Below are 18855 nucleotides of genomic sequence, written 5' to 3' on the forward strand. Positions count from 1 at the left end.
GTTATAGTGCACAGATTCTAAAGCATTGAAGTTTTTTTTTAAAGTTTTTTTTTTTTTTAATTTTTATTTATTTATGATAGTCACAGAGAGATAGAGAGAGGCAGAGATAAAGGCAGAGGGAGAAGCAGGCTCCATGCACCGGGAGCCCGACGTGGGATTCGATCCCAGGTCTCCAGGATCGCGCCCTGGGCCAAAGGCAGGCGCCAAACCGCTGCGCCACCCAGGGATCCCTAAAGCATTGAAGTTTTGAGAACCACAGTAACACAGAAGCCACAAGTGTGTGTTGAAATATTTTACTGCTGAAATCAGTAATGAGACATGAACATTTTGACTCTTTACCTTTCCCTATACTTTGTCCTCTTAAATAGAATTCTACTTTGATATTCTCTGCTGTTATTGGTGAGCTTTCAGAAACTTACCCAAATATAGGCAAATATTCAAAATGTATTTTGCATCTCTAGGTGCTGTCTCTTCTCAAGCTATATGTGAGTACTATAGCAATGTCATTCAATTACAATTTTTTCTTTAAGGGGTGCAACTTTAATGGCTGTTGCTATTTCCATAGGGCCTTAAATATATTTTTATTGCACCCTTTTCAGCAGAGACTGAGATGAGTGTCTAAAGAACCCTTTCAAACATCGTATATAATTCACATACCAAATGGCCAGACTGGAACTATGTCTCTTCTCCCTTACATAGGAATTTAAACAATAGGATTATTATGCAGTCAGATCTTTTCCTTCTCATGTGTGTCTGATGAAATGTCTAACAGTCTTGAGCTATTTTTTTCTAGAAGGGAAATAAGGCCAAATATGAATCGTTGCATGCAAGATACGTTCAAGGTCTTTGAAGTTCTTTATAGATCCATAGCAGAGCTTTTGGTTAAATGATAGTCTCAATTTTAACATTCCTGTTTTTAGGCTCCCATCAATAGCCCCCTGGGTTATCAGATTACTGTTTCCAATAACCTTTCCTTTGAAACACATAGATAAGCCCTATTATGACTTAATGATATTTTTGCATCTGCCAGAAAAAAATATACCATCCTGTCCTGCAAATGTGACAATGAATATCAAATGGATTTTTTAAAACTAAATATACTTTTATTTGCTATTTCTGTAAAGTAAACTGTGCCACTGGACTTCTTCCTAAACAATCTTTAACATTGTCTTTGTGTGCTGATCTCACATAGACTCCTAATAGCATCTACTTTTAGACTCCCCATCTTCCAACCTGTTGTCTCTTTGTGTTATCTCCTTGTGCCTACTGAGTTCAGCATCATTTTATGGTCACGTGTTTTTTTCTCCTTGTCCCTAAAATCCACTTGCATTCCACTCCAGCCTTTCTAATGCACTTAATAATATGTCTTTGTATGTGTACAATTCCTTCAGTTTAGACAGTATTTCAAGTTATTTAAATGGATCCACATTATGGGTCTAATCTTTCTGTCTACTCAATTCTTTTTTTTTTTTTTTTTAAAGCTCTTTCCTAGTAAGACCAAGCCCATTGCTTTATTTAGATTATTTGTACATTACAGCAAGTTTGAGGGTGGAACAAAGGAGCCACAATGAAGCCACAAATGCATGGGGGAAAGGTACTAGAAACCATTATTTACTGTTTTGGTTAAAGAAAAAAAACTTTATAATCAACAGCCCACTCGTTAAGTCAAAGCGGACAGAAAAACTTGATTGTTCTTAATCTGGCATTTATGTGTAGCTTTGCGTTTCATATGTACAATTTATTGGGTACTGCTACCGTCGGCTGGCAGAATACCTAAAGGTAAAAACAAATATCAGGAGGGAAAAAGTATTAACAAAAGGAATCTCAACAAGGCGCTTCAGGAGGGGGCGGCGCGCCAGGCCAGGGGGCTCAGTAGAAGCCGACCGTGTGCGGGAAGGCTCTGCCACTCTTCTCCTCGAACTCCTGAAGCAGCTCGTCCACCTCGTTCTCCATGTCCTCCGTGTGCTGAATACACTGGCAGAGCTCACAGATGAGGAATGCCCCCAGCGTGGCCTCCTCGTGGTTGTCCTGAATGTCCACATTGACCACATGCACCGGCTGGCAGGTCTCCTGCTCTCTGGAATTCAGATCTTCTACCACCTGATCGTACACTCTCTCTTCACAGGGGAGGATCAGATCGAACAGGTCTCTGCAGTCCTGGAACCTTTCTGGCCGAGGCTTGATCCTCTTATTTCTGTCCAACATATGTAAGATGCCATTCTGCGTATAGAGTTCTTTATCCTTCCTAAGGAGATCATTGTACACCTGATCATATGTAGTTCTGAAATCATAAACATTTGGCTTGTCAGGTGCTGGTCCTGGGAGCTTCACATGAGTTCCTGTTCCAAAGGACCGGAAACTGAATCCACGTTTGTTGAGGATTTTGTGCGCCTCCACACTCCGGGTCTGGGTGCTCGAGCACACCACCGCCACCCCCAGCGGCCACCCAGCCGCGGCCCTTCCGCACAGCAGTATTGTCTACTCAATTCTTTTTTTGTTCTAATTCTTTTATGGATCTTTGAAAAATTTTAAATCCAATATATGATATATATATCATACCGTGTTCTATTATTTTTGGATGTACAATATAGTGATTCAACAATCTGTACATCATCACTCATTACTCACCATGACAAGTGCGCTCCTTAATCCCTATCACCTATTTCACCCATCCCTCAAGCTCCACCACTCTGATAACTATCAGTTTGTTCTCTGTAATTAAGAGTCGGTCTCTTGATTTGTCTCTCTTTTAAATGTTTTCCTTTGCTTGTTTGCTTTATTTCTTAAATTCCACATACAAGTGCAATCATATGGTATTTGTCTTTCTCTGACTGACTTATTTTGTCTAGCTCCATCTATGTTGTTGCAAGTGGCAAGATTCCATTCTTTTTTATGGCTGAATTACATCCCATTATGTATATATTATATATACATTATATATGTATATATATAATATTGTTTATGTATTTGTGGAATATACACACACACACACATCTTCTTTATCCATTCATCTATTAATGGACACTTGGGCTGTTTCCATACTTCGGCTATTGTAGATAATGCTACTATAAACATTGAGGTGCATGTTTATTTCCTTTTGAATTAGTGTTTATATATGTATATATGTATATATATATATTTGGTAAGTATAAAGCAGTGCAATTACTGGATTGTAGGGTAGTTCTATTTTTAACTTAAAACATTTTTAAAGATTTTTATCCATTTGTCATTTTAGAGAGAGCAAGAAAAGGCAGGAGGGAGTTGTGGTAAGGACAGGGGGAGAGGGAGAGAGGGAATCTCAAGCAGACTTCCCACTGAGTGCAGAGCCCAATCTGGGCCTGATCCCACAACTCTGAGATCACAACCTAAGTAGAAATCAAGAGTTGGCTCCCTAACTGACAGAGCTATCCAGGCACCCCCCTTTATTTTTAACTTTTTTGGATACTGTTTTCCAAACTCCATACTGTTTTCCACAGTGGCCACACCAGTTTGTAGTCTCCCCAATAGTGCAAGAGGGTTCCCTTTTCTCCATATCCTTGCCAACACCTGCTGTTTTTTGTGATTTTGGTTTTTGCCAATCTGACAGGTGTGAGATATCTCATTTTAGTTTTGATTTACATTTCCCTGATGATTAGTGATGTTGAGCATCTTTTCATGGGTCTTTTGGCCATCGGGATGTCTTCCTTAGAGAAATGTCTATTCATATCTTCTGCCCATTTTTAAATTGGATTATTTGGTTTTTGGGTATTGAGTTGTATAAGTTCTTTATAAATTTTGGACACTAACACTTTATTGAATATGTCATTTGTAAATATCTTCTCCCTTTCAGTAGGTTGCCTTATTGATTGTTTCCTTCACTGTGCTTTTTATTTTGGTGTAGTATCAGTAGTTTATTTTTGCTTTTATTTTCCTTGCCTCAGGAGACATATCTAGAAAAATGCTGCTATGGCCTCTGTCAACTCAATTTTTAGAAGCATGCACGGCCATATGGATATATCATACCATGGCATTTAACTACAGCATGGAGTTCTAGACTATTCACCCACCACTCATTCCTTATCCGATCCCCAAGTGATAGCCACTACATCAGTTAAGGTCATATCAGCTAATGGATAAAACATGATAAATTTGTTATGAGAAGTATCAAAACACTTATTCCTGATAGCAGGCATCTCTCTTCTAAAATAGGACTTCAGGTACCCAGGCATCTATCTTATAGCTCTGTCATCTTCAAACTAAGGTATCCAAGGCAAGGCTGCCAAGGTTTCTGATAATTATAAGGAGAGGGAGGACTGATGATTGAGGAATTCTTGGGCCATGTCAAGAGGGGTGCAGAACACTTCTCATCATGTTCCATTGACTAGAGCTTGGTGACAGGCCATACCAAATGCCAAGGAGGCTGGAAAGCTATTGTAGAAGGTGTTGGTTTTTAAATTGGTATATAAGAGATAAAATTAAATTTTTTCCAATGTTGACCTTGTGTCTTGTGACCTTACACATTCACTTGTTAGTTCTAGTAATTGATACATAGATTTTTAAAAAGATTTTATTTATTCATTAGAGACACAGAGAGAGAGGCAGAGACATAGGCAGAGAGAGTAGCAGGCTCCATGCAGGGCTCCCAAAGTGGGACTTAATCCCAGAACTCTGGGATCATGCCCTGAGCTGAAGGCAGATACTCAACCACTGAGCCACTCAGGCATCCCAATACCTAGATTTTTAAAAACTTTCTACATAAACAACCATGTCATCTACGAATAGAGAAAGTTTGACTTCTTCCTCTAGTCTTTATGGCTTTCCTTTTTCTTACTTTGTTGCAGTGGCTACAATTTCTAATACACAGTTGAATAGAAATGGTGAGCATGGATATCCTTGCTTTGTCACTGATTGTAGGTGGAAAGTATTCAGCATTTCATCAGTGAGTATGCTGTTTGCTGCAAGTCTTTTGTTGATGCCTTTTACCAGATTGAGGAAATTTCCTTCTACTCCTAGTATACTGAATGATTTTTATCCTAAATTCATGTGGAACTTTGTTAAATGCTTTTTCTGCATCTATTGAAATCATGTGTTTTTTCCCTTTTATTATGTTAACATGGGGAATTTTACTGATTAGTTTTCAAAACTTAAACCAATTCCAAGCATAAAATTCATTTGTTCAAATGCATTGATTTATTAATACTTCTGCTAAGTACGATATATATGTACATGAGAGATACTGGTCTACAGTACCCTACTATAGCCTTTGTTGGGTGTTGGTATTAAGAAAACGCTGGCTTCATAAAATAAATTAGGAAATGTTTTCTACTCCTTTTTCTGGAAGAGTTTGTGTAAGACTGGTGTTTTTTCCTTAAATTATTGAAAGAATGTGCTAATGAAACCATCTGGGCCTAAAGTCTTATGAGAAGAATTTTGATAATAGTATCTTTAATAGGTATAGGCATTGAGATTACTTACTTCTCCTTGAAGCTTTAATAATTTTTATTTTTCATGGACTTCATTCATTTTGCCTAAATTATTTAATGTCATAAAATTGTTCATAATGTTTGCTTATCCTTTTAATGTATTTTCATCCATAGTAATGGTAATTCATGTTCTTTTTATTTTCTTGGTTAGTGTAACTAGAGGCTCATCAATTTGTTAATCTTGGAGCCAACCTCTCATATTCCTAATATGCTCCATTTTTGTATTTTCTGTACTTATTTTTATGGGCTACAAATTTTCTTTATTTTATCAATTCTCTTATTTATATTGGGCTTGCTTTGGGTTTACTTTGCTCTTTATCATACCTATTTAACACAGAACCTTAAATTATTGATTTAAGAATTTCCTTTCTAAAATAAATATTTATAGATACAATTTTCCTCTGAGACTCTAAGCACCTTTTTTTTTTAATTAATTTTTATTGGTGTTCAATTTACCAACATACAGAAAAACACCCAGTGCTCATCCCGTCAAGTGTTCACCTCAGTGCCCGTCACCCATTCCCCTCCAACACCCGCCCTCCTCCCCTTCCACCACCCCTAGTTCGTTTCCCCGAGTTAGGAGTCTTTATGTTCTGTCTCCCTTCCTGATATTTCCCAACATTTCTTTTCCCTTCCTTTATATTCCCTTTCACTATTATTTATATTCCCCAAATGAATGAGAACATACACTGTTTGTCCTTCTCCGATTGACTTATTTCACTCAGCATAATACCCTCCAGTTCCATCCACGTTGAAGACTCTAAGCATCTTTCAGCTGCATCTCACACATTTTAATATGCTTTATTTAATTATTAATCAGTTCAAAATATTTTATAATTTCCTTTTATTTCTTCTTTGACTTATTAGAAGTATGTTTAATTTCCAAATATTTGCAGTTTATTTTTTCCTAAATAACTCACTGTCATTGATTTCTAAGTCCATTGTAGACAGAGAACATATGTTGTATGAATTTTATCTTTTGAATTTATTGACAATTTCTGGTTCAGCACATGATCTATCTTGATGAATGTACCATATATATTCCACAACTGGTAAAGTGTTCTACAGATGTCATTTAGGTCAAGTTGGTCAACAGTATTTTTCGAGTCTCTCTGTCCTTACTGATTTTGGGGGACATCTAGTTTTTCTATCAGTAACTGAGAGAGAAATGTTAGATCTCCAAGTATAATTATAGATTTTTTTCTCATCTTTATTCTATCCATTTTTGCTTCATGTATTTGCAAGTTCTGTTAGTTGACCTATACATTTAAAATTTGACTATTTTATCTTCCTGTAGAATTTATTCTTCTATAATTTGAAATGTCTCTTTATTGATGGCAATTCTTTGTCTTACAAAGTACCACATACAATCTTAATGTGGCAAATTTAATTTTCTTATGCTTCTTTTTTGCACCATATATTCCCTTTTATAGGTTTACTTAAAGGTGTCTATATCTTTGTATTTAAAATATCTCATCTACAAAAATCATAATTCAAAGGGACACATGCACCCTAATGTTTATAGTAGCATTGTCTACAAAGGCCAAAGTATGGAAACAGTCCAAGTATTCATTGATAGATGACTGGATAAAGAAAATGTCATATATATGAATGAATATTAGTATTACATATATGAATCCTATTACTCAGCCATAAAAAAGAATGAAATATTTTCATTTGCAACAACATGGATGGAGCTAGAGAGTATTTTGCTAGGCTAAATAAGTCAGTCAAAGAAAGACGAATACCATATGATTTCTACTCATATCTGGAATTTAAGAAACAAAACAAATAATCAAAGACTGATGATTACCAGAGGGGAAGTGGGTGGGGGGGGATGGGTGAAATAAGTGATGTGAATTGAGGAGTGTGCTTGCTGTAATGAGCATCCAGTGTTGTAAGTGATGAATCGCTATAATGTACACCTGAAACTAATACTACATTGTATGCTAAGTAAATTGAATTTAAATAAAAAGTTAATATCTATTGTAGATAGCATGTTAGGTATGTCTTTTTTTCCTCAACCAGATTGACAATCTCTGCCTTTTATTTTGAGTGTTTAATCTACTTACATTTAGTGTAATTATGGTTAGATTTAGGGTTGCCATTTTGCTATTTGTGTTCTTGTCTTACTTGCTCCTTTGTTCTTTCTTTCCTATCTTCTTTGTGTGTGTGTGTGTGTGTGTGTGTGTGTGTGTGTGGTTTTTTTAAGAAATTTATTTTTGGGGCACCTGGGTGGCTTAGTTGGTTAAGCATCTGTCTTCAGCTCAGGTCATTATTTCTGAATCCTGAGATCCAGGTCTGAGTTAGGCTCCCTGCTCAGTGGGGAGTCTGTTTCTCCCTCTCCTTCTGCCCCTTTCCACCACTTGTGCTCTCTCTCTCTTGCTTGCTCTCTTTCTCAGATAAATAAATAAAACCTTTTTTAAAAAAAGAATTTTGTGCTGAAAGAAATCTGTCGACTCAGAATTGTACATCCAGCCAAAATATCCTTCAAGAATAAAGGACAAAATAAAAACATTTTCTGATAAGCAATACCTAAGAAAATTAATCACCAGCAGATTTGTTCCACAAAAAATAAATAAATAAAAGGATGTTCTACACACTAAAGGAAAATAACACCAGATGAAAACCTGACTCTTCAATGAAGATTAAGAACACCAGAAATAGAACATATATATGCAAACATTAAATAGCAAATAATTTTGACAAATATTGACAAATACACTAAATTGTGAGCCTTATAATATATATGGATGCTATACATATACATATATATATACATACATATACATATATATATATGTATAATAGCTATCTTACAAAGGATAAGGTAAGTAAATGGAAGTATATGACTGTAAGGATAGTTTAGGTGAAATAATATGATATTAACCCAAAATAGACTAAGGTAAGGATATATATTATAATCCATAAAGCAACCACTAAAATAAAAGTCAGCAGATGAACACAATCCTACATGATCAGAGAGAAAAAAGCATTCCCACAACAACTTCAATAAGAAAAATTCCAAGTAGGGACTTGGATTGGTCTGAATTTGGCTGGGACAAGGACATGTGGCAAATCACTGATCAGCTCAGCCTGTGATTGGCAGAGTGACCAGAGCTATATGCCTAGAGAGTGTAGGGGAGCGTTTCTCCAAAAGGGGAGGAGAGAGGCATCTACCTGTGACAAGATGTCAATACACAGTCATTGTTTCTTCTTTGGCAATTGCCATGACCACTGGCCTGTGTATGCTTCCCATAATACTTTTTTACATCATATGTTGGGCTATTATAGAGAACATGTCTGTGTTCTTTAAATTATGACATGGGATAATCTTAATCTCTCTAAACTTTAAGCGCTGAATAAACAGAGGTTTTAAGTGTTGAATACCAAATCCTGGCAAGGATATGAACATGGAGGTTTGCTAACACTTATATCAAAGCTAAAGTCAGATGCAAGATCCTTCAATGTGTTGTAGTATGGCTGCTTGAAGAGCTTTCTCTGGCCAAAAGAGCAATTGGAAGGGAAGAGAGAGTTTGGGCTAAAAGTGAGAGCAAGCATGATGGCAGTTTCTGACTGTAGTACTGAAGTAGGCTGCCTCTTCCCTGAGTTAGCACCCCTATTTGTCAATGACAGTTCACCTTATAGCTTTTGCCTATATAATGGTATAGGACACAGATATTATACTTTAATAGCTATCATCTTTAATGTCTTCACACCCATTAATGCTGTTGGGATCACTATTCTTTCCTTGTAGAAAAAACTATTATAAGAGCTCTCTTCCACTTAGTGGGTTTGAAAAAGAAATTGGTTAACTGAGAAAAGTTTCTTTAGACTTACAGAGAAATTCTTTGCTGAGAAAAGTGTTTAGTGGCTGCAAATGTTAGTGCTACAGTAATAATAGGAATGAAGAATGAAATTAATAGAAACTTAAGCTTAGAAGAAACTAATGAACTCTGAACTCTTTACTTAATTCATAATTTACTTTGATACTTTGCCAGTGATAATGTATTGAGATTGTTAAATAATTATGGCCAGAATTCCAACCCTAAGCTTTATTTTACTTCTGCTTTACATGCTGACAATTTTTTTTTATGATAGTCACAGAGAGAGAGAGAGAGAGAGAGAGAGAGAGAGAGAGAGAGAGAGAGGCAGAGACACAGGCAGAGGGAGAAGCAGGCTCCATGCACCGGGAGCCCGATGTGGGATTCGATCCCGGGTCTCCAGGATCACGCCCTGGGCCAAAGGCAGGCGCTAAACCGCTGCGCCACCCAGGGATCCCCAATGCTGACAATTTTGATAAAGGATATTCCCCAAAAGGCAAAGAGGACTTGGTTTCCAAATCTATTTGGAAATAATAACTTAAGGTAAACAGTTCTGGTAACTAAAACTGAAACCTATAAAGAAGAGCTTCAGGTTATTGCTGGATTATATCATTCACACCTTTGCCCAGGTAAATGCCATGGGTAAAGACAGGTGCTCTGTTGCCTTCAAAGTGGTGATAGACCCTGTATCATATCTTGGTTCAGTAATACCTTTCCTGGGAGGTCCTCAAGGAAGTTCCACACTCAAGGAACAATAGTTCATGGAAGACCAACAGTCACTTTAGCTGAGTCTGTGACATATACTCCCAGGACTCTATACAGAGTCTGAAAAAGCTGAGCTGGAGCCTGAGGCTCATGCTTTAGACCTAAATAGATTTCTTTTCCTTTTTTAAAACACATTTTATTTATTTATTCATGAGAGACAGAGAGAGAGAGACAGAGACAGAGACACAGGCAGAGGGAGAAGCAGACTCCAGGAAGCTTGATGTGGGACTTGATCCCGAGACTCCAGGATCACCCCCCAGCCAAGGCAGATGCTCAACCACTGAGCCACCCAGTCATCCCTAGGATTTCTTTTCCTAAGCCCAAAACCCAAATCTTAGAACCCCATTCTCTGTGCCCAGCCCATGGTAATGAATCCAAAGTAATGATGCATAAGCTAAAGAGTGTGCACAAGGAAAAGAGGCCAAGACCTTGTGGGATTTGTTTTGCTCCCATGATGATGTGGGGCTTTTTCCAAAAATAACATTGAAAATGACTGGGGCACCTGGTTGGCTCAGTTGGTAGAGCAAGTAACTCTCAATCTAGGGGTTCCCACATTAGATATAGAAAGTACTTAAAAAAATAAAATATTAAAAGAAAACCCTTGAAAATGACCAAACCTGGGCAACAATCTTTCTTAGTAGATATGTAACATGGTACTAATCTTCTGAAAAACATGACAGACTATGAGAAAGCACCACTGGGAGTGAGATGGGATACAACGAGATACTTTGCACAACATCTCACATCTCTGGCCTAGCATCTGATTCCAGGCACAGCTAGAATACACGGTTCCCAGATGTCATCGTCTTTTGCTGGCAGGGCCACACCTGCCCTGGAACTACTCTTATAGCTGGAGTGACAGGCAAGTTGGAGTTGTGAGAGTCTACCTCACACAGCTGCATATGTAATCTGGATGCGTGGGGTTAGGGGACCATGGGGTAACCCTTGCCCAGTGGACAATAGCCCATTATTAATGCTTTTCCCTTTTGTCCCTAAGGTAGACAATTCTGGGGTAAACTTTTCCTGGCCTTCTCAGAAGGCTGATCTCCACTGGTCTACAGTGGTGACAATCAGTGATGATGACACATCTGGTGATAGCTTTCACTCCTCCCCCATCTTATGCTCCCTTTCTCCTCACTGCTGATCCTTGGGATGCCTTGACAAGCCAACTACCTGCAAGCAAGTTTTGTCTCAGTTCTACTCCTCTAGGAGCAGCAGTGAAGCAGAGTGCCATCTGAAGCACTTTATGCAGAAGTCTGTTTCGGTGGAGGGAAAATGGCTATTTTGTATCGTTTTTTAAGTTTCATTAATTAGCAGTAGAAGCTCACACTCAGCCTTTCAGCTGGTCCCTTAGGACCATGGCTCTTCTGTGTCTGTCAGAGCACCTGGTCCAAGCCTGTGCCATATCTTTGAGACAGTTGTCATGGTTCAAACTGAAAGAACAACACATCAAATGTGTACCCTAAGCTACCAGAAATAGAGTGTATCCAACAGGGGGAAGAGTGCATCAGACAGTGTATGGTTCTCTTTGGGGAGACATTTGAGTCTTTTCCTATTGAAGTAAGCTTTCTTCCCTTGTCTATCCATCTCTTGAAGGCTGTTGAAAGTCAGATTTTGCTTTAAAAATACTGACTCTGAAAAAAAAATACTGACTCTGGCTAACTTAAGCAGAAAAGAAAGTAGTTTGCAGGAAAGATGAAAATCAGCTTTGGAGCCTTTATAGTCATGAAGGACATACAAGTGACATTTTTACAACCACTGTGCCAGACCCTAAATTTTACAGCCACTTAAACTACTGCCATCACCAGCATCAGAATAGATCCTGTTGTGTACCTGCTGGCATTTCCCAGTGGCATTTTAGCTGGGCCCTCAGGTATCAGCTTGCCCTGACAGAGCCATAGAGCCCCATATAAATTGGCTATCATTTTACAAAAACAAAACAGACCTGCATGTAGGAAACAAAATGAAGGGGGCCCTTTTGGTCACATCCAAAGATACCATTTAATGTTACCACATGGTTTCTAACTAGGTTTGGTGAAACTCTGGATTCCATTTTCCTTCATTTAATCAGAAGTTTCATTTTCCCTTATACATTGGGGTTCTTGTAATTTTATCTTTAGACACTGTCCTGGAGATGTAAACATCTTTAAGTATCAGGAGGCCTGGGAATGGGAAGCTAGAAGAGGCTCCTGAAAACATTTTTCCATGTGTCTGGCTGTGGAGAGCCTTCTGGAAAAGCCCCTGTGTATTAATTTTTCTCAAATCTTTTATAATGATTCTGAGTGGAACAAGGTTCTGACAAGGCCAATGTGTACAAATCACAGATTGGATTCTATGGAAAGCAGATGGAGTTAGGGATGTGAATGGTTTTAGGAATTCCCCTTCTTTGAGGGACCAGAGGCATGTTAAGCTCTGCTGAGATAGACCTTCTCCAACAGCTGTGTCCGACTCTATCCCTAGGCCCAGAAGCAGCTCTCCCTGTTTCCAGAGTGTCTTCAAGATTCTCATGAACTATTATTCTCACTCTTCTTTATGCTCCTACCCATAGGTATTCAAAGCCATTCAAGGGGCCAGGAAAAGAGCTGTCTCCATACTACCCCTAGTTCTTCCCCCAGTCAGCTTTCTTTCTACTCCTCCTTTGCCAGCCCAAACTCCTCTTCTTCCTACAGTTAGGAAGCAAAAGCTCTGCTTGCAAAGAGAGACTGAAGGTAACAGAGGATTTGGCTCTGGCTACCCAGAGCCCAGCTCAGTCCATCCAAACACCCAGTGACCACTGGTCCATCCAAACACCCAGAAGACCATTGTCATTCACTTCAACATTTTCTTAACATTTGACAGAGGCTACTCATCATGAGTTGCCCTTCCCCTGATACCACAAGCTTACGTTCAGTTCTTCCCTGCTTCCAGATAAGAGAGTTTAAAATCAAACTCAGTCCTTTGTGAATGGATACTTTGTCACAAGGTTAAAGGGAAGAATCACCAGGATGAGGTGATAGGAATGACTATCCTTGAGAAAAAACTCTGTACTAGTTTAGAGAAGTCCCTTACATTTTACATCAGGATCCAAAATAGATTCATTTAGGATTATAAATGTTTCTAGTGGGAATAGTTAGCAGTGGAGCTAACCCATGCTATAGGGAAGTCACTGGCACCATTTTGGAAGCACCCTTTTGTGGCTCTGCTAAGACGGAAGGATACCTGTGGGCAAAGCCTTGGCACTGGAAGAAAGACTTCAGGAAACCTCTCCAGAGAGAGCTGGATTCCAGGCCTTCCCAGCCCAGGCTCTCTCCTGGGTTCTGGGGTACCCAGTTTACACCCACCAGCTTCATAGACCATGAAAAATAAATGTCAGACACATCAGAGATAAAGAAGCCCTGGGTTAACCCTTCAGTGCACCAGTTTATAACTGCTTCTGGTTTGTCATAGGTGATTAGTGGCTACTTTGAAAATCAGCAAGTGCTGAAATACTCAATTCCCAAATGACAAGGGGGCAGATGCTAAGGCTCTAGGCACTAAAAAAACAGCAAATGTTCCCCTTCTGTGTAAAAAAATGAGTGGGAGGGAAGAAGTGACTTGCAAAGATTTGCTGCTCTTGAAAATTAGTCTTTACCTTAAATCACCCAATGCAACTGACTATGTTGCCCAGCCTGTGGGGCTTTGGCTTGAAGTTTCCAGAATACTTGGGAACTAGCTCTTAGTTTCTCAACTGTTGTAAACCATGATGGCAAATTTGCCTCTGCTGACATAATTTCTGTAAAGATTTGTCCTGTAACACCCAGAAGTGCCTAATGCTTAGCACGGCTTAGCACCCATACCTGACTGTCTACCTGAATCCTCTCTTTTGAATAAACTCAAGGTTATGATCTATCCCAGACTACTCACCTTATTTATGTCTCTCTCCTGAATCCACTCCTTTGGCAGAAGGTTAGTGACACCATCTTAGCAGGGAAAGGACAAAACTTCTGCACTTTGCTACTGGTCAGTCATCTAATTCCTATTTATTAGGTTCAACATCTGCTGTGTCTTTTGAGGTGAGAATGTATTAGTTAACCTATTGCTGTATAACAAATTACTTAACAGGTAAAAACACCAAACATTTATTATCTCAGAATTTATAAGGGTCAGGAATCCATGAGTGGCGTAGCTAGGGTGTTCTGGTTCAGTCTCTCTTATGATGTTGTAGTCATCTCAAGGCTTGAGTGAGGACATAGAATCTGCTTCTCATTTTACTCATAGTCAGTGATTGGCCTCAGTGCCTCACTGGCTATTTTCCAGAGGCTTTAGTTCTTTGCCATGTGAGCTTCTCCTAAAGCTGTTCACAACATGACAGCTTACTTCTCCCAGAGAGAGTGATCAGAGAGAGAGAGAGAGAGAGAGAAAGAGAGAGGGCACAAAAGTGAGATAGAGTTACAGTCTTTTTATAACCTAGTCCTGAAAGTTGTATGCAATCACTTCTGCGGTATGCTATTGGTCACACACAGACCAATCCTGGTACAACGTAGAAGGGGACTATATAAGGGCATGGGGTTCTTTGGAGGCCATATTGGAAATTGCCTCTGATCATTGGCAGAGGAGCTTAGATTAAAGTTCAGATACTGCTTCTGACCTATCCGCCTTCACTTTTAACTCCTATGAGGGAGCCAGTTTGAATCTCAGTCTACAAACCCAGGTATACAAAAAACAAAGCAAAGCTTTTATTTTAAGCTTTCATTTTACTGGGTCCTTAGAAATGTGAACTTCATTCTTTTTCAGGGTAGCCAAGGTATGGGGCGGGATCTTCTTGGTTTTGAATCATTTGTCAACACATGCTTATGTGTGGTAAAATGGGATATGTATTTTCCTGGGACTCTCTGCTACTTCCAGACTGTATCTGGGAATCTATCTGGGCAGCCATATAGAGATTCATCTGCCTGGGTATACTACATCCCTTTTCTTTCTGGCACCTTCCCACATGGTTCTTCCTGGCAAATAGGGAGCAGGTTACTTCTGCCACTATACTTCTCAGCTTCTCTGTTTGATTTCACTTCCACAATCAAGGGAAAGTTCTTTCTAGGCTATTCACTTCATTTTGTGACCACCTTTCTTGGGAATTATACCCTAGACCCAGGGAGTTCTGGAAACAAGCTCTGTAGTCCCAGCTGCTGTGACTTCTTCCCTGAAGCAATGAGCACAGGGCTGCCTATATTCTTAAAAGGTGAAAATATGGGAAATAAAAGGAAAGGTTAAATATCCTACTGCACTAGCATACTTGCTGTACTTCAGTTCACTGGGCTCTGCATTTTCCATCTTGTTTTCATTCCTTTACTGACTGTTCTGAAGTCTGGCAGATGTATACACACTTGCCTGCAACCCCAAATTATGTTCTTTGGGCACTGTCGTAAGACTTGTTTTCTTTCTGACATCTTTCCTGACCCCAAGTTTAGGGGTCACCACTCTTCACTCATTTATAGAGCTCTGTTGGTTTCATTCCTTATTTACTGCATCCTTCTCTGTGTCAATCTAGATCTCACAAATTGGCAGTCTGTTTGCTGAATCTGTCCCAAAGATATAGTTTGACCCATGACACTTTTTGTTTGCAATTTGAATTAGTTGTCGATTTTTAAAAACAGGAATTTCTCTTAAATTTGGGTTTTTGGCTTACACTGAAAAATCATATCTGGTAGCACCACATTCACATTTCCAAGGAGTAGTAATTGGCTAGTGCTGAGCAGGAGTTGCCCCCCTACATGAAACCTGCCCCTCCTGTCTGCATCTGCCCCCTTTATCCTTGCTTATCACCTGATAAGCTTGTCTGACTGTTGCTCTGGTTTCTTGGGTTGTTCCCTCACATCTCATAGGCTGATTGAGATGTTTTTCTCCTGCATTTAATGATTGCCTAACACATTGGGCTGAACTAGATGTAAGCAGAATAAAGTTAGAACTAGGTCATTTAAATATTAAAAATTAGGAAGGGCCTTAGTAAATAATAGGCCCTGTCAACTGATTTTGCCCAGAATCAAGGCCTGAGTAAGCGAAGTTTTCTGTGGGGTAGACAACTGCCAGTTATAATTAGTTTATAGCTAATAGTTGATAATAATCAAGCATCAATTTCCCTGGTTAGTCTGCCTTGATAAATACATTTTGTGATTCATTTGCAGTAGTTGCCTGAAGAGATCTTTCCTAAATGGAAATGCTTGTCCTTTCTACTAGAAGTTTAATTTACTCTCTAATATGTGATAGGAACTGGTCAGTTTCTGAGGTTGCCAAGAGATTTGGTATTTGTATTGGATCAATCTAAATGAGGTCCCCAGTCCATTCTGTATGATGATGTTGAACAGGGCTCAATTTTTTTTTTATTCATGAGAGACACAAAGAGAAAGGCAGAGACATAGGCAGAGGGAGAAGCAGGCTTCCTGTGGGGAGCCTGATGCAGGACTCCATCCTGGGACCCTGGGATCACACCTTGAGCTGGAGCTAGACGGTCAACCACTGAGCCGCCCAGGTGTCCCATCAAAGCTCATCTTTGAAAACACTTCCAAGAGAAGATGTAAACACACCTTGATTTCCTGTGTTTTCCTTTTACCGTCTTGCAAGTTTAGTGACTTGAGGTTTTAGGAAGCTTGGCAACTTGTCCAAGGCTATAGTCAGTAGTAGTACCTTACTCTGGGCCTGAGCATCCAAAACACAGAACTTCTGGACTCTCTTGGGATGACCTTTGCCCCAGAGCTGCCCAGCTTTATTAGAGAAGTGTGGAACCTCTAGGAGTGTGGGGTCTTTTTCTCCCCTGCTGTCTATTCAGAGCAACCTGAACTTCTATGAGAACCCACTTTCTTGGCTCATAGCCCTAAATTTCCTTCTGCCCAGTTCTTTCTGTGGTTTCTGGCTTCTGTTTGTGACATCCTTCTATCTGTAATGACTCCAGTACAGAGCTGGTTTGACTTTGGAGGCTGTTTTGCAAAATTAAGAGCCTGCTTTGACATGGCTTCAAGGAACACTCCGGGAGCTTCAGGAACAGCAGCAGTTGCTTCATTCAATCCTGGGATACAACAAATGCTCCAAATAGGGCCTCATAGGCCCTGCATTACACAGCCACCCAGCAGGCATCCATTTAATCTCAATTGCTCCCCATAGTGGAGCAATTAAAGACGCCAGCAGGGCAAGGATCACTGGCAAATCTTTTGAGGGAAGGAGACCCCAGGGCTGCCTTGCCAAAGGTTCTCCCCCTTCATTCACACACTGTGCAAGAATGCAAACCGTAGGGCTGCCAGTTGGATGGAGGGCTGCCCCAGAAACGGGAGCTGAGATTCAGTACAGATGGCAGCAAGAGTGGCAGCAACACAGAATAGTATCCCCAGGGCTTGAAACTTCCAAAATGAGATTTAAGTTCTGGCCCACCCTCTTTTGGGAGGAAACACCTGCTCCAGCAGCTTTGGGAACGGCCTCTTATTATCAGCTTCTGTGCAAGGATCAGATTTTTGCAACTAACTAGTGCCTGGTGTGAAATAAAAGCTATTTTAAGGTGGGAGGAGTTCTCAACCTTTTCCTCCTTGCATTTTGTGTCCTGATTAATTTCTCTTTAATGCTTTATTCTAAGTCTTCTTTCTTTCACAATTCCTCCTTCTCTACCTTTTCTACCCTCCTCACTTCTCCCACTTTTCACAGACCATGATTTGGAGACCAAGCCAGCGCTTGCCAATGGTTCTCATCTCTGCCCATCAGAATCACCTGGGCCTCCAAATAGGTATGCCTGGGTGCAGTCCAGACCACTTCAGTCAGAATCTCTAGGGGGAGGGCCCTGGCATAGAAATGCAAGTTTCCCAGCTGATTCTAATGTGCAATGAAGATTCAGAACCGCTGGCTACACCAATGATGCAAAGAAATAAGACAGATTGGACTGTTCTGATTTCCTGGGGTTAGCTTAATGCCTACGCACAAATCCCTAGAAAGATGAGCTTTGAGAAGTCAATTCATTTTTTCATAGCTGTTCTCCTATTATACAAATGATACAAAAAAAAACAAATGATACATGTTCATTGAGGAAGCTGTAGAAATGTAAAAAAAAAAAAAAGGTAATCTAGCCATTCAGACTATCATTAATATTTTTATGTATATTTGTTTCTTTTATTCTTACTTTTATGCCTGCCTACAGAGAGTTCTTGAATAAAAAATGCAATATGTAGCTGCATAACTCTTTTAATATGAACCTCTTCTATGTGAGCAAATACATTATAGAACACAATTTTAAGTGATGGAGTAGTATTGTTTAATCACTCTCCTATTGATGGATTTGGGGCTACTGTTTTGTTCTGTTATGATAAACACCATGTTGTCCACACTTGTAGCTGAATCTTTGCCCACATCTGTGATATTGATCTGGTCTTTTCTCTATACTCCTTCACTGGGCCACATTGTCTACTTCCATTCCTTTACTTATATCCAACATACTAACAGTCCAAAGTTTATATGTATTTCAAGGCACTTTTGTTCAAAAGGAGAGCTTATGATGCCCCATCTGGTTGCCCAAATCTTGTTTCCTAGCTTCTCACCTCTTGTATGTTTAGTTTTTCTTCAAGCCAAAAAACATAGAACTCATCCTTAATTCTTCCTTTACCTCTAGCACAGAGCCTCTCCTCACCAATCCATTGGTAAGACATGTTGATTTGAGCCCCATATGGCCTGAAATCTATGTCTTTCCATATTTCTACCACCTCCTAATCAAACTATCCTTACCTCTCACTTGGATTAAATGTTTCACTCTTGACCTTCTATCTTCTCTCCACATTGCAACCAGAATGATCTTCTTCAGGCATAAATCACATTATGGC

The 18855-nt window shown here is 39.5% G+C and overlaps 1 protein-coding gene across 1 annotated transcript in view; it reads right to left on the reverse strand.

Annotated features, from left to right (window-relative positions):
* Positions 1 to 1869: 1869 nt before the first annotated feature.
* LOC121479033 (RNA polymerase II subunit A C-terminal domain phosphatase SSU72-like) overlaps positions 1870 to 18855 on the reverse strand; it is a 31319-nt gene continuing 14333 nt past the window's right edge. Inside the window, exon 3 of the mRNA XM_041734544.1 lies at positions 1870 to 2458. Coding sequence (XP_041590478.1) covers positions 1870 to 2458 — 589 coding nt within the window. The remainder of the gene's footprint in view (positions 2459 to 18855) is intronic.

This window comes from Vulpes lagopus, chromosome 19 (assembly GCF_018345385.1).
Source record: "Vulpes lagopus strain Blue_001 chromosome 19, ASM1834538v1, whole genome shotgun sequence".
In the NCBI taxonomy this organism is placed as follows: Eukaryota; Metazoa; Chordata; class Mammalia; order Carnivora; family Canidae; genus Vulpes; species Vulpes lagopus.